Source organism: Pseudopodoces humilis, chromosome 25 (genome assembly GCF_049639895.1).
Source record: "Pseudopodoces humilis isolate 2021_Gansu_Grassland_sample_001 chromosome 25, ASM4963989v1, whole genome shotgun sequence".
Classification (NCBI taxonomy): Eukaryota; Metazoa; Chordata; class Aves; order Passeriformes; family Paridae; genus Pseudopodoces; species Pseudopodoces humilis.
This window is the reverse complement of record NC_142224.1, coordinates 3,693,413-3,717,842: the sequence shown is the minus strand read 5'-3', so window position 1 is coordinate 3,717,842 and position 24,430 is coordinate 3,693,413. Positions and strand designations below refer to the sequence as shown.

The 24,430-nt window shown below is 46.0% G+C and overlaps 1 protein-coding gene across 1 annotated transcript in view; it reads right to left on the bottom strand.

The window, feature by feature from the left end:
• Window positions 1–22,910, bottom strand: part of CLMP (CXADR like cell adhesion molecule) — a 40,956-nt gene extending 18,046 nt beyond the window's left edge. The window contains exons 1-2 of the mRNA XM_005528470.3: window positions 22,788–22,910; window positions 21,729–22,073 (exon numbers count right to left, since the gene is read on the bottom strand). Coding sequence (XP_005528527.2) covers window positions 21,729–21,756 — 28 coding nt within the window. The 5' untranslated portion in view covers window positions 21,757–22,073; window positions 22,788–22,910. The remainder of the gene's footprint in view (window positions 1–21,728; window positions 22,074–22,787) is intronic.
• Window positions 22,911–24,430: the final 1,520 nt, after the last annotated feature.

The following is a 24,430-nucleotide window of genomic DNA, read 5'->3' as shown; positions in this document are numbered from 1 at the left end:
TTTATATATATATGCTTTTGATTTCGGTGTCCCAAGGTGTTCTCCTGCAGTGACAAGAGCCAGAGACAAAAGTCTGGGGGGGATTCTGCTCCCCACAAAGTTCCAGCATGGAAGCTCAGGGCCAAATTCCAACTTCTGGATCCATTCCACTTGACAGCAGCCCACAAACCTAAAAAGGATGTGACCATACACAATAAAAAGTGCAGCAACACTGCTGCAGCCTAAGAAAATGAAGAAATAATAATTTTTATTTTTTGCATCTGTCAAAATTTTGGGAGATTTAAAAACGTCTGGGAAATCGTGTTTGTTGGGGTTTTTTTTATGTTTGTTGGTTGGCTTTGGATTTTTTACTTATTTACTTAAAAACCTGCACAGTTTTAGTGTAGAGGTATCAAAGTCCTGATCTTTACAAGTTCAAAGCATGAGTTAAGTCACCAAGTAAGATGTCTGGAAAAGGCATAAGGACTAAAGCAGAAAGCAGCTCCATTTCCCTTCCCTCACAAAGACTCTCAAATTACAACATTTCAATCCCAGTTTTAGCAGCCTGTCAAAAATACAGGTGGGAAGATGCAAAATAAAGCTTTGGTATTCCTCGAGGTAAAATAAAACCTACAAACAATTGGAGGGGACAGAGAGGGACGATATTCCAGAGGCAGAGAGCTCAATCCATCCCTCTGAACTCATTCCTGGTGGTCACATCCAACTGTTTTGGGTTTAGGGATGAGGTTGGGAAGGAAGCAGATGTTCCTGCCTGCCCACCACGGGCTGCCCTGCCAGCAGCTGAGATGTTACACAGATTTTTCGTGTTTGCAAATACCAAGGGTCCTGCAGAGCCACCGGGTCTGTGAAAGCCCAGGGCCATGGCTGGGGGGGACCCCGAGCGAGAAGATTTTGGGCATCGCGCCTGCCAAATGTTCCTGTGACCTTTGCTGGGAAAGAGCAAAGCAGTTCCCTGGCACGGGGCCCTCCCTGCAGAGAGGGATGCCCCGAGTGAGGCTGGAGAGGCAGAGCTCTTTGGAAGGACAGGAATTGGGGATCAGCCTAAAAAAGCCCTGGCTGAGAGCTACAGCACGTCACGGAGCCCTGGAGAGCCAGCACGGAGCTTCCAGGATGCTGGTGGGGTTTGGAGGGGAGGAGGAGGAGGGTGAAAGTGGGATTGAGGCAGAAGTTAAACCATTGTGCTGATTGGATGTGAAAAGGTCAGGCATCTGATGGGGAAACACGCTGGAAAGGTCGGGTGGAGAGGGAGGAGTAAGGCCGGCAGGAATGGGGGGATCTCAGGCTCCACCACCAGGCTGGGTCTCCGTCCTCCTTCCCAGCCCATCTCCCTTGAAACCACGAGTGAACTTTTCCTGTGGCCTGAGTCACACTGAGGTCCCCACCAGGGCTTGGCCAACTGATTTCCTCACCACCAAGAAGGGTTTTAGCCACAGCCCTGACCTGTCACAAAGGTGATGCTGAATAAAGATTGGAAAGCGTTGGAGAAAACCAAACCCAGACTGTGCCACGCTCTTCCCCTCTCGGGAGAAGCTATTTTGGATTCTGTTTGATCAAAACATCTTTCAGAGCCACTTTTTGAGGACAAGAGAATACCTGTGACACAGCTGGTATCTCAGTTTTACCAGAAGTGCTTTAGAACCTCAGGACAGAAAGAACCTCCCAAGAAACCCCAACCCGAAGTCCTGCTCCAAGATCCATGATCACTCAGTCCCTTGTGATCATCTTTGTGGCCTTTGGGACTCATTCCAGCATTTATCTCACATTGGGGAGCTGAAACTGGCCAATATTTTAGCTCAAGTTAAAAAAGAACTTTAAGCCCTGATGCACAAGTTGGGTTTCCTGGACAAGCTGCAGCTTCTCTGATCTCACTTCTGTCCTTTCCAATCTGTGTAAGAAAAGCTGCAGTGCCTCAGGGAGGGAATGTGTAAAAGCTGACAGAGGGAATAAGAAAATTAATCAGAGCCAGACTTCTCAGAGGTGGATGAGAGAAAACCTAAACAGGGGAATCCCAGTCAGATTTTAGGGGAAAAAAGTCAGAATGAGAGCAGTCAAGCACTGGAATAAGGACTCACAGGTTGTGGAATCAGCATCCTTGGGACTGCCCCGAACTGGACTGGCTGAGCTGATGTGAACTATCCCTGCTTTGGGCCAGACACCCACAGAAATCCCTTTCAGTTTAATTTGTTCTCTGTCAAGCTCCAAGTCTGCATCCATGAGAGTCAAATCCCACTCTTTAAACCTTCAGCTTTTTCTGCAACTTCTAAACCTCCCCACAAAAGCACAGAAAGCTTTTCTCCTGCTGCAGAGAAGTCCCTGAAGTGCCCCAGGGGTCTCAGCCACAGTGGCAGCTCCCACCAGGGAGGAGGGGGCTCCTGAGGAGCTCCAAGCCCAGCCTGGGTGGTCTTTGGGATGGCTGAGCTCAGAATGTGAAGAATTCAACCTCTTTCCCCACTGAAATTTGATGACTTCAACCTCTTTTTGTGCTGACAGTATCTGTGAGCAGGTCCCAGCTGTCCCCACTTTCACTCCAGGACCAGCTTTTTCCCATCTCGTGGAGAGAAAAATAAACAAGTCAGTGATCAGATCCATCACCTGATATTGTTTTATGATTCTGCAAGTACAAACATCCAGGAAATACTGGGGTTTTACTGGTATTTACTTGGGCAGCATGGAAATTTCAAGGTGCCAGAAAAATGACTGCTAATAAATCACAGACTGGCCACAAAGCAGGACAAAAAGGGGCACAGAATGTGCAAATATGAAGGTTTTACCTTAGCAGAGTCTCTGATATTATTCAAAGCTTTAATTTGGGGAATTGAGGCAAGAATTGGGGAGCTCAACCAGCCCTGTTTGCTTCCTTTGGCTCTTTTCCCTCTTGTGATCCTGGAAATGCAAATAACCCCAGGTTTACATCTACAAACCCCACAAAATCTGCTTTCCTGCAAGGAATTGGTATTGTTGCAATTTACTGCTCCAACAGGTTCATTTTGGCTTTGAAAATTCCCAATGTTCTGGGGCCAGCATTGCCACGAGAAGCCACCCAAATATTTGGCTGCTCTCTGCAGCACTCCTGGGGTTTTTTGCTGGCTTGAATTGTCTAGGAAAACCCATTTTCTGTAATAGGAGCTGACACAGCTTCTCCCCTTTGCTTTAAAAAGGCATTTTCAAGGAGAAGAAATCCCAGAAGAAAGCACTGAGCACTCTGGGCTCTGCTCTTCACCCTCACCCCCTTCACCCTGGGCATCCCCAGCTGGAAATCTCCAGCAGCTCTGCAAAACAGCCTCAAAAAAAGCTCATCTCTAACTGGTTTTTAATTCCCAAATCCAGGAGTTGGGGGTGATCTCTCAGGGGGGATTGGTGGGGTGTCCTGTGCTGGGCCAGGAGTTGGATTTGATGATCCTGATGGGTCCCTTCCAATTCTAAGCCTCTCTCAGGGATGTGGGGAACACCAAAGAGTAGAAAATTGCCCAGGAAAGGAAATACTGTGTTCAGTAGTGTCATTATTTACTGTTCATTATTTACTGTTCATTATTTTCTGTTCTAAACCTCCTTATTTTCACTTTTCCTTCTTGCATAACCAAAGAACATCCCACAGGGCCACCTGTGCAAAAAAGGACAAAAATCACAACAAATCACAGCTCCCCCCTGCTAAAACCACCCTGTTCTCTTCCCTGAAGCTCCCAATTCTCTCTATTTACAGTTTGCAAGGGAAAAACCAGATATTGAAAGCATGGTGGATAACTCAGGAAGACTGACCAAGTTTGGGAGGAATATGGGGCAGATTTTGGGATAAATCTACAATCCACAAAGTCCACACAAAGGAAACCTCTCACCTGGCTGCTTGCAGGGAGCAGATTTCAGTCCCCTAACCATGAGGCCAAGTTTTAACTCCAGATTAATTTACGGCACAGTCTTTCTGCTTAAAAAATTATAAACTTTATGGAGTTTCATGCAAGGTACCCATGGGAAAAAAGCTGTACCCACACAGAGATTGGCACCTTACACAGCCCACAGTGGAAAGGGAAAAAAACCCCAAATCAGCTAATTTCTTCTGGTTTCCAGCTAGGAGAGCAAGTGTAGCCAGCCCCAAGCTCAGGCTGTGAGGAGGTACCTGGCTTCCTGCCCAAAACATCCCTTCCTTTTTCTGAGGCCCCTCCAGCTCCACATGGCTAAAAAAGGCAGTTGGAAAATGTCCTGGAAGCACAAAATGCTGCATCTCTCCCTCTCTCTGTCTCTCCCTGCCTGGAGGGAGCAGCTCTAGGTGAGCTCTGGGTGAGCTCTTCCCACTTTGGAAGAGTTTTTTTCACACAGTCCTTGCCCCCAAAAATAAGGAATTCATGACTATTTCTGGCAGTCCTGGCTGTAAAATCCAGGTGTCAGGTTATAGCACGGCCCCTGCAGCTCTGAGGAACTTCAGGCTCTGAAGAAAAACAGCAAAAAGAAAAATTCCTTTTTCACTCTGTGCTGGTGCCACAGGAGCTGAGCTGGCAATGTTTCCTCCTGAGCCTGGCACCCAAGTTACAGGAACAAAATATTTCCCCATTATTACTAAAAATGGCAACAAAAAGGGCACTGTTTACACTGCAAGAGCCAAGGGGGGTTTTGTTGGGATTGGAGGGAGGTTTTTCCAAGGTTTTTTCTGCCTGGAATTGTCACAGCACAGGGAACAAAGGCTCCACGGCAACTCCAGCAGCTCTGCCCCAACATCCCAAGGATGGATGGAGCAAAATGATCCCTCCTGTCTTCATCTCATGGTGCTAATTAAGAACCCAAAATGATCCTTTTTATCTTCATTTCATGTTGCTGATTAAGAAACCAAAATGATCCTTTTTATCTTCATCTTAGTGCTGATGAAGAACCCCAAATGATCCTTTTCTCCTTCATCCCATGGTGCTGATTAAGAACCCAACGTGGCCATTTCTGTGCCAATCCTGGATGTCTGACACAGATTCACTGGATGGGGAAGGAAAAAACTCTTCTACCTCACATTCCCACGGAATGTGGAGAATTTTCCTTGGAGAATTCCAAGGAAACCCCTTCTCCTTCCCCACCCAGCCACCCCTCCCTCCAGGAGCTCCCAGTTTCGGGACCAGTGGTGGGGAAAGCAGTTACATAAGTGCTGCAGGAACTGAGGGGGAGAATGAATGTCAAAGCTGGCTGGAACATGAACCCGGGAGCCTTGTGGATTCAGTCTCTAACATCCATCAAACATGATTAATTTTAATGTCACAACATTTTAATGTCAATTACTTTTAATGTCACAGCTTCCTATTTACTACCGCAGCCACAGTCCCGAGCTGATAAGAGATTCCCCCAAAGAACTTTTAAGATCAAATAAATAAACAATTCAGGATAAATGCTACAAACAAGCAGCAGCCTCCCTGCTTTTGGAAGGATGTGGGGATTCTATTCCAAAGGCATTGAGAAATGGAGCATCTGAGGCTTTTTTAAGGCCAAATTACTACTGAGTGAAAATTCTTTTTCTGGCTATAAATTTGGAAAATTCTAGATGCCAGCTGGAGATGTGGCTTGATAATATTTACATTAGCCAAGGATATCTTTTATTTAGGTGCTGCATAAAGAACAGCAAATTTGTGATTGTGGCCTCTTGAAATTTGTGTGCAAAAAGAGACACCAGGCAAGTTAAGACTGATGAAGAAACTCAATAAAGAGTATTTGAGGCTTGAAATCTTTAAGTTTTCAAATGACTGGGGGAAGAAACAACAGCTGAAGGGTTTTTTTTTGCAGTGCAACTCCTCACAATTTCAAACCCGTTTAAATGCCACCCATTTAGCAGCCTGGACTTGCATCCCAGTTCCTCTGGCTTTATATTTCTCCTGAACTTTTGTTTGCTAAATGTTATTTTAAATAGCTGGTGAGGTTGACAAAGCCTCAAACTCCCTGGGGTTTCTCATGAGAACAAAAGCAGCCTTGTGGATATCTTTAGAACAAATTATAAGACAGAGGAGAAGTCAGGCCTCTAATATGAAACTGAGATGGGTCATAAAAGATATTTGACCAGACAAACTAAAATGAAACAGGAAAGTGAGTCAGACACCTGCATGGCCTTTTTTTAGAGTTTTAAATTAAAATAAACTTCTGCACCTATATTTGCATTTAAAGGTGGTGCACGAAGCAGCTTGATCTCAGAAAAGGGATTTTAAGCCTGTAACATTTTAATGGGACCTTCTAAACGCACGGTTCCACCAATAATCAAACTGCAAAAATGAAGAGCACCATTTAGCAATAGGCCTGTCAAAACACAAGAGGAGATTTTGATGGAGATTCAGCAGTTTTTAGTGCAGCAAAGGAGGAGATTTTGATGGAGATTCAGCAGTTTTTAGTGCAGCAAAGGAGGAGATTTTGATGGAGATTCAGCAGTTTTTAGTGCAGCAAAGGAGGAGATTTTGATGGAGATTCAGCAGTTTTTAGTGCAGCAAAGGAGGAGATTTTGATGGAGATTCAGCAGTTTTCAGTGCAGCAGAGACCACACAACATCAGCACGGTGTTTGCAGCTTGACAGCCTGCAGTTCCAGCAGGCTGGAAATTCAGATTTTCTCCTGCATTTACCAAACTTCCAGAGCTTAAAGCCCCTGATATTCCCATTCTGAAGAGTTCTCAGAGGGCTCTGCAAAGGCAGCAGGGGCTGTCCTGATCCCGGGGAGGCTGAGCATGAACCAGCCTCAGCTGTCAGATGCTGTTACGATCCAGGACTCATTAAGAAGCGAGGCTGGAATCTGCATGACTCCATGAGTTTTGATTCCCTGAAAAGAGGGAGGATTATCCCAGCACTCTCCATCTGGGCTGGCTGTAACACAGCCTTGTGTTCACCTGGACACTCAGCCAGGAATATTTGCTCTAAAAGGTGAGCAGGTAAAGCACGAGGTGCCAGACAGCACAATCTGACAAAATTCTGTGTCTGACAGCAAAGCCAGCCTGGAGCCATCTCCAGCCTCATTCCTTGAGCTGCTGAGAGCAGCCCAGGGTGTGCTGCAGGGACCTTGCCCTGACCCAGACTGAGCAAGGGCTCTCCAGGCACCAGCTCCTGAACAAAGCCCCACATTCCCATTATTTACACATTTCTTCTGTCCTGAAGCAGCCAGAGATAGAGAGCATGGCTAGGAGGCTGCAGGGAGATGAGGCAGAGCAGCTCTTCACCCCACAGCCAAAGCCCAAACCCCTCAAAAGGTTCCTCACACTATTTTTGTTTCAGGGTTCTGATTGCTCCAGGGGTTTTTTTTTGGGTGGTTGGAGGTACCAGCATGGCTGGAGCAGGCAGGACAGGGTGTCCTGAGCAGGGTTTGGCTTGTGCTGAGGCAAATTCCCCTGCTCAGAGCTGCTCCTGGCATCCTGCAGGATCCAAACTGCTCTGGGGGGTGTGCAAGGATGGAGGAGGTGGCCATGGGTTTGCTCAGAAATGTTTTATTCAGGCTGTTTATCCTCAAAAGAGCATTTTCCTTTTAGATTAAATTATCTGGACTCTGTTTATTCTAAACACAGGAGACAGCACTCAAGCATTTCCTCTTTTAGGAAGTATGGTTGAGTGTATTTCCTACAAAATTTATAAAGAATTCAGGCAAGGGCTTGTGTGGCTCCTTGAGATTTCAAACCCTTCTTCCCTAAATGCTGAAAGAGCTGCCTCTGTCAGGGCACAGCTCCATCCCAGTGACACGAAATACAAATGCAAGCAGACAGCAGCTATCAGCTCTTTGGAAAGGGCAGCCTGATAAAAACCATAATCAAATTATTTACCAATACTCCCCATTTCGTCTCAAGACCATAAATTCCATTATACAATGAGACATTTCCCTGTTTTTGTTGATTTTTACAGCTGGGGAAGCCAAAGCTCCAAAAGGACTTGTTAAAATCACCTCCTGGGACTGGAGGTGAGATGAATTGATCAACAACAGAATTGAATTTTAGCAGGGAAAATGTTCATCCAGTAGATGACAGAGTCACCACTGGAACTGGGAGAAAAACCACAGATTTCTGTCTTCCCATCCCGTGTCCTTACAGAGAACTCTGATTTTTTTGCCATAAAGATACCACATTTTAAACACCATTTTCTGTTCTTTAGTCCATACTGCTCCTGCAGGAAGTCTCTACCTCCACCTGAAGCTCGAGGGAAGTTCCCTGCTCGGTTTTCCAGGGCAGCTGAAGGCCAGATCCTGCTCAGAGCTCCAGTTCTCCAGGAGAACCTGCTGAGCAGCCAGAGCACAGCCAGGCCCGATGCTCCAGGATCTTGCATCTCTCCCAGCTGCCCAGGACATTTTCCTTGGCATCTCCCCAGAATGTTCATCTATTATGCACAGCTCCTGGATCAGAGAGGACGGGAGGTGATGAGCAGTGGCTGCTGTTGGAAGTGGCTGCAGGAATAACATTTATCTGCTCTGGGTTCTCCAGCAGTGGGGGAAGCTGTTTGGGCACTGCCACCATCATCACCTGCTCGATTGCTGCTCTCAGAGGAGCTTCCCATCCTGCTGCTCCACCAGCTGCCTCCACCAGGGGAATTCTTCCCGGTTTATTTTTAATTCTGCCTCATAATCAGGCTCTAATTTTATGCATATTGGCTCAGGATATTTTTTCCCTTTCTTCTACATTGTCAGTCTGCTTGTCACATCCTTGCTGAAGGGGATTCCTCACTTTAAGTCCTTCTCTTGCTAGGGTAGGATGGCCTCTTTTGCTTGAGGATTATAGGCTCTGACAGTGCTGACACAGAAAAATAAAGCCCCAGAATGATTTCAAACCATGAGCAGGGCTGTTTCCTGCAGAGCAGGAATACAGAGCTACTCCTGCCCTTTCCTCCCAACACCCAGACCCTAAACCCAGCTCCTTCTCCTCACCCAGAGCAATCCCAGACCCTCTGACAGCCTCTCCCTCACTTGCTGATAAGATTCTCGAGTTTTGGTAACAAGGAGACCACACACTGTGTCCCCTCCATGAACTAAAGCTCTCGGTGCCACAGCAGAAATTACAACAAAGCTGGGACATTAAATCAGCAAGGGAAGAAGAGAACTGGATATCCTCAAAGGCAAGAGCATCACAAACCTCCTAAATCCAGGGCAACAAACTCTCACTGCCAGGCAGATCCTACCTCCAGGTGGAAGACATCTTTTCTAGGGGAGAGAGTATTGAGTGAGCTCTGTTCCATTCCCCACACAGATATTTTAGAAAAACGGAATTTATTTGGTTTTTTAATCTTTGGAGTTTTTTTCACCTCTGTTCTGCTTTCACAGGATGACCATAAAAAATGAAGCAGCACTTAAATCAGCAGCAAGGGTGGAGGAGCAGCGCTAATTCCTGCCTGAATCAGCTCCCTCCTTGCAGGAACTGCAAACCAATTTGCCTTCCAGGAGCTGAAGCTGCTCCTGAGCTCGACTTGCTAAACCAGGAGCTTGCAGTGTGGAGAGATGAGAGACTCTGCGAGAATCAGAGAATCCTAGACCCCAACAAAGGCTTCCAAAAGCTCCAAATCCCCAAGAGAAGATGAGCACACAGAGTTAAAAGAGCTCCAGCACACTCCCAGCCTGTCTCATCAGCACCAAGGCTGCCAGGAGCTATTGGAAATGCTGTTTTTTCTGGGCAGGCTGGGTTTTCCACGCTGCAGAAAAGGAAATATTGAGAGGACAAGCCCGAGGCCAGGAACTCGAAGGAAAAGCTCCAGCCAGCAGCAAAGGGATGCTGCACACATGGGTTTGCATCACAGGGTGGGGGAGAGGCTCCGAGCCTGCTCTGGGAGTGGGGAAGGCAGGCAGGAGTGGCTCTGGAAGGGGAAATGTTCCTGCATATGTCGTGTGCCATTGCAAAGTGATAAAAAGGATTTGCATTCCAAGGGTTCTCCTCGGGGAAGGCAAATTTTGTTGGTCAAAATAAAGGACATCCTTCTGCCCAGCACAGCCTCTGTTAGGTGATGGTAAAAAAGGGTATGAAAGCACGGTAGTAAACCACTCACAGCAAATAATTAGCTTTTAAATTCATTTAATATTCACTGAGGTGGGATGGAACAAGCCCTGCACCACCATTATAACCCTTAAAACCAAGCAGGTCATGCTTGATCAGAGCTTTGGTGCCTGTGAACAAAGAACAGTGCTCAGAAAACCACTAAGGAGGCAGGAAAATGTCAATATTGCCTAAGTGGATAGTTAAAATCGTTCTGCATGCATGGATAACCAGCTTCTCTTATCAGCTTTGGTTTATCCCCCTGCATGTTCTTTGATTAAAGGTGTTTCTCAGGAGGAAGGGAAGGAAGAAAAGTATTCATTTAAGATGGATATCTTCATTTCCCAGCTTTTCTGCAGGAATTTACTCCAGAAGGACACCGAGAGATGCTAAGCAGGTGTCTGGATTGTTTGGACAGCAGGCAGGGACAAAACCAGGTTTAAGCCTGGTTAAAACTTAGGATTTCCATGCAAACCTTGAAGACTGCAGGGTTTTAAGGCAAAGAAACAATCCTTGCCTCAGAGCACTTAAAATCCAGAAAAATATTGATATAGGCAGGAAAATATAGATATATCCAGGAACATATTGATATAGCCAGGAAAATATCGATATAGCCAGGAAAATATTGATATATCCAGGAAAATATCAATAAATCCAGGAAAATATTGATATATCCAGGAAAATATCACCCTAAATACTTCTGGCTGGTGCAGTAAGGCCAAATTTCCTCCATTCATGTCCTGGTTTTGGCTTCTCTTGTGGAGAGGTGAGGATGCCTGTGACAACCCCACAGCCTCCTGCATTCCTGGCCTTTTCCTAATGGGAATTCATTCCTTTTTGCCCCACAATGGGAGCAGCACGCTCGATAGGGAAAATGCAGTCATTAGAGGAAGAAGCCTTGTGTAATTCAGCATGGTTATCTGCAGAGCAGGAGTTTCCAGCCTCCCTCCCTCCTACCAGGTCACTCTGGATGCTCTGCCTGCTGCAGGATTTTGTGGTTTTTGTTGACTCCAGGGGTAGCCTCGGGCTAAGAGGAAGGAGCTGACAAAGGCAGAAAAGCAGGGATGCATTTGGCACATCATGGGAAGCCTCTTCCCCCATCAAAGCAGTGGCTGCCAGGTGGAACAGCCTGGCTGGGCTCTCCAGCCCCATTTCAGAGCACTCTGCAGCTCGGGAGGGAAAGGTTGGCACGGTCTGAGTGTTCTCCCTCTGCAGAACGAGCTCAGAGTGTCAAACTCAGCCTTTTCAGGTCTCCAGTGCACCCCCAAAACTTGGCATGATTAAAGGACACCTCCTTTGGTGTGACCCAGCCCAGGTGTCCCCACCCCCACAAATTCCAGAGTGCTCATCCTTTATAACACTGGAAATGGAGACACTCAAAATGAGCAGGCACTTAAAAATGAGGCCTGAATCACTAAATCATGAATCACTGGCAAAATCCAGGCTGGAACCTCAACATCCTGAATGCTTCTTTGAGCAGAGGACACCACTGTTTCAAATCCCTCTTTGAATAGAAAAAGAAGAAAAGAAAAAATCGTGGCATTTGTCAACACAAAAACTCTGCTTTGTCTGGTTAAAATTCCCTTTGTCTCCAAGCAAGAGCTTGAAACAATGGAAACAGGAGAGGTTTTGCCCAGAGCACAGACAAAGCTGCACTGTGGGAACTTCTCCATGGCATGGGATGGATTCAAACAGCTCCTTCTGTCACATGCTGAGGCTCCTGGGGCACCCAGCTGTCCCAAAGTGTCCCCTCAGGGACACTCAGCCCGCACTGGAGCCACCCTCACCAGACAGAAAGTGCCACAGAAGCATCAGAGCTGATGAGCAGGAATCCTTTGAAGGTCTCCACACAGGCACCATGTCAAATTGCTCAGGTGGAATTGAGCTCCTGAGCTTCATGGACAAAAGGTTTGTGGTCTGCTCTGTGCTCAAGTGACAAATAACTCGTGTTTGAATGTCACAGCAGCATCCATCCTACAAAGACACGCTGGTTTTCCTGCCAGGAAGGGATGGAGCTGGCACAGGGGGCTCCCAGTGACATCCAACACCTGCAGACCTGAGTACACTCAGGAAAAGCCACGCTCCCAACACTCCAACAGCAACAGGAGGTGAAGGCAGTGAGAAACAATCACCAGAACACCCTTCAGCCAGGTCACTGATAAATATCATTAGTACTTTAAAGGTTGTCAGTCACCACATAAAGCTAAATTTCATTTGCTGCTGTTTTGGCAATGTTCAGGTCCAGTGTCCTAAATTAACTCAGGTTCTTCAAATCTGGCTCTGAACACCGTGCCAGGTGCAAACAGTAAACACACAATAATACAATATACAGTTAGTAAATAACCATGAATGCAATGGACAAATGGTAAATAAACATTAATACAGTGTCTAAATGGTAAATATACATTAACACACTATAAAAGCCCCTTTGTGCAGAGCCCAGCTCTGCAAATGAAGCAAAGAGCTGCCAACACCCAGCAGAGCCTCATGGCCCATCACTGAGGCAGGGAGAGGCTTCAGGAGTGTGACTGAAAGCTCTGACACCATTTTAAAACTGCTTTGATGCTCGAGGAGTCCCAAGTGAGGCTGCCAGAGATGTCTGGAAACTGGGAACTGCTCTTGCTTCATTTTTTGAAGGATGCAGCAGCCTGGGCTCATCTGGGCCTAACACGCTGCACCAAATCCTGGGTTTGGTGTCTCTGGAAATCACTCAAGCTCTCCCAGCAGATTTTTGGTGTCCCTGGGCCAAACACACTGCCCCAAATCCCAGGTTTGGTGTCCCTGGAAGTCCCTCAAGCTCCCACAGCAGATATTTTGTGTCCCACAAGCTCTCCCAGCAGATTTTTGGTGTCCCTGGACCAAACACACTGCCCCAAATCCTGGGTTTGGTGTCCCTGGAAGTGCCCCAAGCTCTCCCAGCAGATTCCTGTGTCCCACACAAATCCTGGGTGCACCAAATCCCGGGTTTGGTGTCCCTGGAAGTCCCTCAAGCTCTCCCAGCAGATTTTTGGTGTCCCTGGACCAAACACACTGCCCCAAATCCTGGGTTTGGTGTCCCTGGAAGTGCCCCAAGCTCTCCCAATGGATTCCTGTGTCCCACTTGGAGCTGCTGCCTCTCCACGAGCAGCTCCTCTCTTAGGAGGGGCAGGGAGGTTCTGCAGCCTGATGCTGCTGCTCTGAGACGAGTGCTAGTGCCAGCCAGTGCCTGGGGAGCGTGAAGCAATTTCCTCCCTCCTGCTGGACGAGGCAGATCCTCAGCAGCATTCCCAGCACCCCTCCAGACACTGCCTCTCACTCCAGCAGATTCGCTCCGGAATCACCGCGGCTCCAAATCTTCTCTGCGCCTCTCCCTGCCCAGCTCTGAGAAACATTGCTTTGTTCAGGGAAAAAGGGGAAGAAAAGGAAAGGGGGGGAAAAAAAAATAAAGCCCTGATGTTGGAGAACGTGGTTCCTTTTTTTCCCCTCTTGTCCCTGGAATTGTGATTGGAAATAATTGGAAGTGTCACTGGAAGTAATCAGAAGTGACAGTCCCTGGGCTACAAGGCTTTTGCTTCAAGTCTAACGATCCCCCCGCAAAACAAAACCTAAATTTAAACAATGAAGTCATAAAGTGATTTGCCTTCAAGGTTGAAAACCCTGCAATATTTTTTTTTTTAAATTAAAAAAAAAAAAAAAAAAGGAAAAAAAAAAAAGAAGTGCCTGACTGTGGTTCAGTTCAATATTCCAGGCTTGCTGTGTGAGATGAAAACACAAAACACACACAAAGACACCCCGTGATTCCTGGCCCCACCTGGCCAATAAAGGTCCATATTTACATTAAACATTCCTGTGACCTTTCAAATTCTATCAGATCCGTAAGGAAAAACACAGACTGAGTAATCTGAGCTGTGAGACTCATCCAGCACCCAGCTCAAATATTCCAAATACTGGGAAACCACCTCATTCCAATATTTTGCTGAAGCACAAAGGGAATGGAACGGTGTCAATATTTTTTTTTTTTTTACATTTCTGAAAAGGCCTCCTCACAGCCCATCCAGGCACTTAGGGAAAGAATCTGTTCAAAAGACCTCTCAGCCACAATAACTCCATGCATTTCCTAGACAGAAAAGCCTCATTTTCCTTTTTACATGTGCAGCACGAATTAATTCAGAGACCCAGCACACAGAGCCCAGGATTTCCCTTCTGTGGGGTTCCTCTGAGAGCACAGCAGCACTTCACACCACGAGTGGAGCACAGAGCTACCAGAAATCCATTAATATGTGATAAATATCCCACTAGAAAATAAAGATAAGGCCCTCCAGGTGGCAGGTGAAGGATTTCAGCTTGGCTTCAGCTGTTTGATGCACATCACCACTGTGCCCACATTTGGGGGTGTAGCAGGAGGAACAGGGCTTTGAAGGTTTTAGCCGTGTTCCAAGTGCTCCATCACCACCAGCAACGTGCACCCACCTGTGTCTGAGCTTCCTCCTCTCCCAGCTGTGCTCTAAAGTGTTCCCTGTTATAGATACATTTGATATTGTTGGCTTTTCGCAAATATTAAAATGAATGTTGTGTGTATAAGAATGAGAAATTTTGTTGTATTAATATAGTTTTCTTTATTTCTGTTATTGATGAAATTTAGAAATAGTAGTATAATACACGTATGTTAGGCTATGGCATAGTATTAAAATAAAAACTGTCTTAGTTTGTGTAACCCAAAGACTGAGAAAAAAAAAATAGCTGGAGAACTCCTGCATTTGTAAACTCTCTTATCCAGATGAAGACAGCAGTGACCAGAACTCTGGGGGAGGAATTTATTGCATTCCTGGTATCAGAGAATGTAAATCTCGATGGTGCCAAGAAGATTGATCTGTTGGGAAGGGGGCAAGAGAAAACTAAACAGAAGAACACCAAAGATCCTAAGAAGAATGTCTGAATATGTGAGAATTTATGGATATGTAGCAGGGTTCTGTTTTTAAGGGACAATCCTTTGTCAGTGAGGTGAATGCAGAGACACCCGGCCAGATCTGTATAATTTATTTTATTCTCCTAATTGTCTTTTTTATTAAACTTTTAAATTCTATAAAAATGATGTGAACCTCGTTTTTCACATTCCCTGTGCAATATGGCCCTGCTGGAGGCAATAAAAGCTTTCTCTCAGTGACCCAAGCCCAGCCCAGTGGTCATCCCTCGCCTCTAACCCCGCACGCTCCAGTTCAGAGCGGCCAGGCAATGTCACAAGCACACCCCAGTCCTCGCTGACCTTTTCCCTCCAAAAGCAATTCAGCTGCAGGCACTAAGCTGAACTCCAGCCTTTCCACCCAGTCAGTCACATCTGGACAGGGTTCAGCCCCGTTTTCCTGCACAAAAAAGTGAAATAAAGTGGCAGCTCCTCGGCAGGAGGAGAGGCTGGGAGTGTGCTGGGATGTGAATTGATCCTTGTGGGACAGCAAATCTGACACCGTGGGGCCAGGGCTGGGAAAGTGGAGTTAAACATTTGCCTTTTTCAGCTGTCAAATGATTTCCTGGAGAAAAGGAAGGAGCAGATGAGGACAGGATGGGTTTTTGTGACCTTCTATCGCATCCAGCACCTTAGAGCTGCTCTGTCCTCTTTCCAACTCATTGCAAAGAAGAGACAGAGCTCATTAAGGAGTCAGATAAATAAACCCAGGTGCCAAGGTGTGACTGAGGAGAGCCTGGCCTGGAGCCCACCCTTCTCTTCCAGGGCTGGGATATTTGTGGGACGAAGGAGCAGCTTTATTCTGGGTTGATAACCCAGTGCAGAGCTCCGGGTTCCTGCTGCATTCACCTGCCCTGCACTCTGGCCAAGGAAACACATTTTAGCCCTGGCTGGCAGAGGTGGCTGCAGGAGAGGGCCCAGGAGATGAACAAGTTGGAATTCAGCACCGTGCCTGTTGACTTTTCACACATTTTCCATTGTTGTGCTTCCTGCACTGTCCTGTCATTTGAGGCTCTATTTACAGACCTCCCTGACCTGACTTCACCCTTGACTTTTTGCTGGGCTGCTTCTGTAAACCAAGCATTTCTAAAAACGGATGAAGACACAGCTTTGGGGGAAAAAAAAAAAAAAACCCCAAAAAAAAAGAACCCAAAAAACAACAACCAAAACAGACCCATTCATCTTTTCAACAAGGCACCACCAATCTCCCTCTGCTCCCAGAGCAGCCTCTTCTGTAGCACACAAGATGTGCACATAAAACACATTTCAGAGGCACAAACACTGCCTGCAGCCTGGGCTAACACAGGGATTGTTTAATTAGAAATTTAAAATGTATTTTGACTAAAATTATGGGGGAAAGGCACAGAAAACAGCTTGCAGCACCTCATTCTATTGCTGTACACACAGGTTTTAGTCCAGCCTAACAAGGAATAAAAGATTTTTCCAAATGCATTTAAGAGTGGCAGAGGGAGCGTTAACATCTCTTTCAAAAACAAATCCCAGATTGCAAACCTGCTGAATCCCCTACAAAACCCCGTGTTTGCCTGGAGGAGAACAGGGGTGTTTGTTGTGATCCTGAGGATAAACACCAGGATATCTCCCTGCCGGTTGTGCCATGGCATTTCTGGGAAGAAACTTGTGCTGCTCTTACACAAAATATCCAAAAACCACTAATTCTATGTGGAGGAGACAAGGCTAGGGTGGGTACAAAGGCAAAACACCACTTGTTTCCCATGGGAAATTCAGGAAAGTTGCCTTCCCTCTGGCTCTGCTCCCCATAAAAATGAATTCTTCTCCACAGTTTTGGCATGCTGTTTTTCCTCACTCTGGCAGGTTACTCTTTTCTTCCTTGTGGTAAAGTGGAAAAAACAGAAAGGACAAAAAAAAACCTCCTCCAAAATAAACTTCTTTTGTTTTTAGATGTTAAAAATTCCAACTATTTCATACAAAACAAAGCACCACTAGAGGAAAAACAGGCAATATATCATCAAGGGTTTAGAATGGAAATATTTGATGCAAACCATCCTTGGCTTTGGAAGAATTGGAGTGTCTCATGAGGAGTGTTAACCCTGATATTCTTCCAGAGAGCAACTCAGATATGTCTGGCTCCTTTGAATTCCCCCTGGAGTTCCAAATAGATCCTCTGCTTTCCTTTATTCCCTTTTTACTCAGGTATTCCCAGAGCAGCAAGACTTGGAATAAAATCCACTCTCCTCTAACAGCCTGAATATCTCACACAGTCAATGTTTTGTTGTCTGCTCTTGGAATTTGAGAGGAATTATTATCAATTCCATGAAGTCCTGGGGAGAACAGTACTTTTTTAAATCTAAATACACCACTGAGTTCCCTGCATTCCTTCAGGAGCCAGTGACAAAGGGGAGGTGAAATCAAGACACAGAAATCACACACAAAACCCCCTTTCACAGCTGCAGGTTGGTTTTTCACACCACTCCTGAGCCAAGGTTTGTGATCAATGTTATAAGAAAGTGAGGCAAAGCCCTTGTGCCACCAACCTTCAACACCATGGGACAGTCAAAGGCAAGAGAAGGAGCCACAGAAAACTGGAAAATAGCAAATACATTTTAGTTATCACTGAGAAATTCTGGAAATACCTGGAAAATCAGCAGAAATAGACCTTTGTTTTTGGCAATTTGGAAACAGTCTCCTTTGGTTTCTTCTATTTCTGGGAAATCAGCAGTAATAGAGGTCCACAAGCTTTGTTTTAAACAACCTAAAAACTGTCTCCTTTGGTTTTTACTCCTGAAAAATCAGCAGGAGTAAAGATCCACAAGCTTTACTTTAAGCAACCTGAAAACTGTCTCTTTTGGGTTTACTCCTGGAAAATCAGCAGGAATTAAGGTCCAAAAGCTTTCTTTTAAGCACCCTGAAAACTCTCCTTTGGTTCTTTTACTACTTCTGGAAAAGCAACAGGAATTAAGGTCCACAAAGTTTGTTTTAAGCACCCTGAAATCTGTCTCCTTTGGTTTCTGGGAAATAAAGGTCCACAAAGTTTGTTTTAAGCACCCTGAAATCTGTCTCCTTTGGTTTCTGGGAAATAAAGATCCACAAGGTTTGTTTTAAGCACTCTGAAATCTGTCTCCTTTGGTTTCCACTACTCCTAGGCAGCAGCATCCCATTAAATTCACAATTCCCTGAGAGAGGAGGGCACTCCTTTAAAAAAACCCCAAATATCCCAGCGGGTTTTGCTTTGCTGTGGCACAGGATAGGAGGGTTTAGGGAGCAGGATGCCAAGGACAGGGTTTGTAAAAGGGTTTTCCACCAGAGCACAGCCCCGGGCAGCCCCGGCGCTGCATCATCTCGGATTTCCCAGTACCAGCCCGTGGATACCTGGGCAAATGCCTGCTGTCAGAGGCAATTCCTCACTCCAGCAGCCCTGCAAGGAGCTGCTCCATAACCTTTTTCCCTGTGCAGTGAGACAGGAGGAGGCTGGGTGCTCAGCACCCTGGGACAGCGCTGAAAGAGACTCCTCGACCTCAGAGCTTGCAGGGCAAGGCTGAGCTGCTCAGGATTTCTGCTCTCAGCACCACCCCAGCTCCCACAGGTAATGATAATAATAAAAAAAGCACTAATCAGATGGTTATTTTGTGGTGGAGGAGCCCTAACAGCGCTGGGGAGGGGCGCTGCCCACAGCAGGAAGGTGGGTGAGTGGGTTGGGGTTGGCACAATTCCTGCTTTGGTCCCCAAATCCAGCAGTTCCTGCAGGGCAGAGCGCTCACACCAGCCAACAGCTATGGGAAAAGCACATGGAACCAGTGACAAAGCCAGGCACCAATAATCACCCCTGCCAGCTGCTTTGATCAGGAGAAAATCAGCTTTTTCCTTGAATGGAAGGGTCATTAAAAACTCATCATTTACTTGGAGTGGGGGAAACGCAGAGGAGATTTCCCACCCCATCAAATTTAAACCAATTCAGAAACACATTTCAATGAAAGCATTGGCTACTTCCTCATTGGGTGAAAAATGCAACATTCTGTTATGAACTTCTACTCAGAAGTGAAGAACAGCTTCAAAATCTTGATTTTCAAGGGTGCAGTGTGTTACAGAGGGAGTTTGGGACAGCTGATTCTCACTCCTCAGCCGGTCACACTCATGTCACACTTACAGGTAGAGCCTGGGCTGCCTTCCCTTCCTCAATTCCCTGCCTCAGCCTCTCCTGACAAACTGAGCCTGGCCCTGCTCTTGTCCACACTCAGCAAAGTCTTTCATCTTGTCTTGTTTTAATAAAGTCTCCCTCAGACAGATTGGCTCTCGTTTCCTGTCTCCTCACAGCTGCTGGTGTGCCCCAGAGAGGTAAACAGTGCACAAGACAAGAATTCTGCATATTAGCCATGTTATTGGGATGTTCAATGATGGAAACACAAACTTTCCTCTCAAGGCTTCTCTAAATCCCATTTTTTCCACATTAGTTTTCGTTTTATCGGGGAAAAAAAAAAATTAGCAAGAGAGCACTGGCAGTTCTGTAGATTTTAACTGCAGAAAAATCCAGGCTTTAGCCAGCAAATCAGAGTCCCCAGCCTCCTCGTGTTCAGGAGGGAACAGGGAACATTTCCCTGCTTTTCCCTGGACTTGTTCCTAATATTGGTGAAGCTGCACAAGGAGCAGAAGGACCCAATCCTCTGCTGGCAAGGCAGGTAAAGCTCAGTGACCGCTGCAGGACCAGGAAACAAAACATTCCAGGTTCTGCTCGGGGCTTTGAACACAATTCTCCCCTCACCAGTGCTTGGACAGGAGAGGCTGAGAAACCTGACTCCAGGTGAGGGCAAAGTGGCTTTTGTTGGGCATTCCTGTGTTCCTGTCATGGTGGAGATGCTGAGGATACCTGGATAAAACCACTTGTGTTTTATAGATAAAAGCAGCAAAGGTAAGCTGTCATTATATCCCAAACAAACCCACCTTTTCTGTGGCAACAGTTTGTTCCTTCTGTTATAGATACATCTTGTATTATTGGCTTTCTGCTGATATTAAAATTATTATTATTATATGTATAACATTGGAAAAGCTGGCTGTATTAATATAGTTTCTATTATTTCTGCTGTTGATGAAACTTAGAAATAGTGGTGTGATACATACATATATTTCTTAGGCTGTAGCATGGTGTTAAAATAAAGATTGCTTTTGTTCATATAACCCAGAGAATGAAAAGATAGTCAGAAACCTGCCCTACATTCTTAGATTATCTTATCCAGATGAAGACAGCAGTGACCAGAGCTCCAAGGGAGGAATTTATTGAACCTCTGTTAGTGGGGAGTGTGAGACTGCAAGGAGCCACGAGAAAGATTGATCTGCTGGGGGGAGCAGCTGAAACTAAACAGAGGAACATCTAAATTTAAGAGGAATGTTTGAATCATGCATAAGAATCTATGAATATGCAAGAGATCGGTGCTTTTAAGGAACAATCCTTTGTTAGTAAGGGCTGCTCTTGGCTGAATGCTGAGGCACCCAGATGGATTTGTTCATTTTGCTTTATTTCTGTTGCCTAATTGTCTTTTTATTAAACTTTTTAAATGATACAAAAAAAACCTGAACCTCTTTTTTCACACTTCTGCTCCAAACCTTCAACATACTGGAATATTCAGGATCAAAGGCTGCAATTCCCATTGTCTCCATCGGCAAGGTGAGCGACCAACCCTTCTGTGTCCCAAATTTCCACTTTTGGAAGGGCTGAGCAGCCCCTGGCAGGAGCTGAGCTGTTCCTAACCCTGCTCTCTCCTCTCCTGGAGTCCTCTTCAAGCACCACAGAGAGGCACAAATGGCCAGAGCAGATGTGCAGGGCACAAAGTGCTGCCCAGATCCTCCAGCACATCCAAACCCCATCGCATCCCTACGGATAAAACCTTTGCCAACAGCAATCCCCAGAGCAAAACCACTCCTCCATTTATCAGCAGCCGTACAAACATCGAATTTGGTCACCAAACCTCCCTCTCTAGCCCCCATTCCACACCTGGGAGGCTGGAACTGGGCTTCTCCTGCCACAATCCTTTAGAGCTGCTGGAAAACCCTCCTGTGCCTGTCCCGCAGCTCCTCCCAGGGCAGCCGAGGCCAGCCCAGTTCCCCACACCTGGAGCCAGGTTCCCAACACCCAGGAGCCCTGGGATTGCCAGGCTGGGCCCTGCCAGAGGGCTGGGCTGGTGCCTGGCAGCAGCAGGGAGGCTCAGCTCACCCTGCAGTGTCCCTGGAGGAGCAGGAGCCTCCTCAGGGCTGCCAACTCTTCTCACAGCCCTCCAGCTTTCCTTCACTCTCCTTTTCCTTCCTCTTTTTCCATTCTCTGCTCCTCTCCTCCTCAACAAATCTTTCCCCTCCTTTCAGCCGCCTTTTCTCACCTTCCCCCCTTCTCCCATCCTTTTCTCCCCCAACTCCTCCCTCCTGCGCTCCAACACATCTGTTTCTAATCTCAGCCATCCATTGGAAACAATAACCCCTTTTTATTTTCAAGGTCTGAACACCCAGTGCCCAACAATTCAACACAGTTGCACAAATTTGACACTCTGCCTGAAACAAAGATATTTTATTCACCTTCTTTTGCCCCTCTCTGGTTTATCCCTGAAAAGCGCTGCCCTCTTTAAACAAGAAACAAACATTCCCAAACGAGTCTGTTTGACTTTTTAAAATTAATCTGGATAATCAGAGGTCTCTGGCTGTCAACCTGCTCATAAAGAGACCAGGAAAGGACCAGAACTCAAACACCACTGAAATTCCAGTTTTCCATCAAAGTTTCCTCGTTACAAACCCCTTTTCTCCAGCTCACCAGGAATGAATCTCAGGCACACGGAGCAGGCTCGTGGAAGTTTGATTAAATAAAAACTGAGCAACACCAAAAAAGCCAACCTACCTAAGAAGAGGATTGAGAATGCAGACATTCCGTCTCCCAGCAAGAGGGATTTTTCCTCCCTTTTTCTTCCTCTCTCCCAGGGACGGCAGGCAGACCTGCACGGGATTCAAAGGAACGCCTCTGGAATGCACTGAGCGTAATTGCATCCATGTGCCAGAAAAATAACCAACTTCACCCTTTCTTCCCTCCTGCTATTCATCCCCTGGACCATCTTCCATCCACATCCAGCCAGAGACGCTTTAATTTGGGATCTCCTGCAAATTCTGGGAGTTTCTGGGCGAGAAGAGGCAGAGGCAGCGCGGCAAGGACTTCACATCCACGGCAGCACGGAACAATTTTGCCTGTCTGGAGAGGAGAGGAGAGGGGGAAAACACTGAGCTCAATGTTCACCACATGGCTGCCTCCCACCAGAGCCCCTCCCTGCCATCAGCTGGGATTAATAGTGAAGACCAGTCATGTGGGTGAGGTAGATTTCCAGCAAGAATACAGATATTTAAAAGAGAAACATGAGGATTTCTCCCGTGGCAAAACAGTTAAGTTTGGAGGCAGCAAAAAAAAAAAAAAAGAAAAAGAAAAAAATCCAGCATGGAAAAAAAATAAAATAAAATCTGATTTGTCACTCAGGGGGTTGGAGGGAGACTCTTGGAAAAAGCTTCTCAGGAGGATAAGCACACTCCCCTGGATACATTAGCTTTGGGCTCTTTTCTGCACTGGAAATTGGAGATTTCAGGCTTGCTGGAGCACTCTCTCTGCCTGCTGCGTGGTTTTCTTCTTGCGTTTTGAGGAAAGAAAGAAATCCCCCCCAAAAATGGATTTAATTTCAGGTTGTAGCCGTGCTTCACCGATGAGGGAAAGCTCAACCAAGCAGAAATTGGTGGCTCTGGGCTGTGAGTTTTAACTCCCTCCCAAAGGGCATTTTAAGGCACACAGAGAGACTTTTACAGCCCATCTTCAGCTTCACCCTCCTGCAGGGGAGCAAGTTTTAAAAATTACCTCAGGTGCCCCATAAAGAAATAGCCAGCACATGCAGCAGAAGGGAAATTAAGCAGATTTACCCACCTCGGTGCCTCGGAATCCAGAGCAAAAATTCTCCCCTTTAGAACAGTTATGAAAGTGTTTGTAGAGCCTGGAGGAAAGCAGCAAACCGTGGGCAAGGCTGCCAGCCTGTGGTTTGGGACATCACACTCCAGTTTTCCAAGCTTTCTTTCCCCGTGTAACTCCACCCACACACCATTTCTCTACACTCTCCCCCAAAAAATCAGGGGTAAAAGGCTGCTCTGCCTCTCCAGGGATGAAGACAAACCCTGCACAGAGCCAGGAGCTGGATTTGGTGATTCTTCTGGTCACCTTCTGTTCAGGATATTCTATTTTTTGTGAAATACAGAAATATTTATGGAGCTCTCAGCGAGGCCACAACTCTTGGAAGCTCTGAAGGAATTTGGGACCTTTGGTGCTCATGACAGAGCTCTGTAGGTATTTATGGGAAGACAACAAAGAGTGCTGCCAAAATCAAACCCTAGATTTGGGCAGATCCAGAGAGAATAAAAGGGATAAAAATCATCTTTCTGCATCCAGTTTCATGAAAGTTTTATTTGCCCCTCCCAGGCTCAGATGGAGACAAGAGCAGCATTTGGCTCCTCCTCTCCAGAGCTGATTTTCTCTCTGTATCATGTTTTAAACAGCATTTTTATCTAATATAGACTATCCAAACCCAACCTTGATTAGGTGAATATCACAGCTCTGTCCATCCCACATAACCAAACCCTGAGATTCCTCCAGAACCTTTCCCCCCGTGCTTGACCAGACCTGCTGCTGGTTTCCCTTTGAATGGGCCTAAACCTCTCTTGATTCTCAGAGCAGGACATGAATCAGTGGAGAAAAATTCATTTAATGCCTCCCCTGCTCTGCAGGCCAGGCAGCACCGAGCTTGTCTCTGTGCATTACAAGTGTGACAGAAGATGTCCCGGGCTCTGCTGTGAATTCCCAGCATCCTGATGGATTTAATGGGATCAATTCCTCCCCAGGGAGATGGAGAGGAGTGCTGGCACCCTGCACTGCCTGCCCAGCCTCCCCCAAATAAAGATTTATTTTTTTAAATAAAAAATATTTTTACTTTTTAAAAGCTGCTCTCTGCAGCACTTTGTTTTCCCAGGAGGGGAGAATTCCTTCCAGGGGGTTTGTGACAGCTCTCACCTGGAGCTCCATGGGATCAGGAATTCTCACCAGGGAGAGCAGGGGAAGGGAAACTGGTGTTGGAGACCAGCATTAAAGCAAAAAAAATTGTTAAAAACTCTGATAAACTGAATTAGTTTTTCAATATTTCAGAGTTCCTGTACTGCTGGTGACAGAACCCAATTTTTAAGCTCAGATTAAAACACCTGGCTCCAAAAATCTGCAGAAATCCTCTTGGGCCACAGGCCAGTTTATGTGCAGCTGCCCCTGTTTCGACCCCTTGACATTTGGATGATCAAACCTTTCAGAAAGCACACAAATCTTCAATCTTCAGTCTTAAATTTTAAATTTTAAATCTTGAATCTTCAATCTTGAATCTTCAATCTTCAATCTTCAGTCTTAAATTTTAAATCTTAAATCTTCAATCTTCAATCTTTAATCTTCAATCTTCAATCTTCAATCTTTAATCTTAAATTATAAAACTCTCCCATTCCAAGAGCCTGTTTAACATGGTTTTATACCCCAATTAG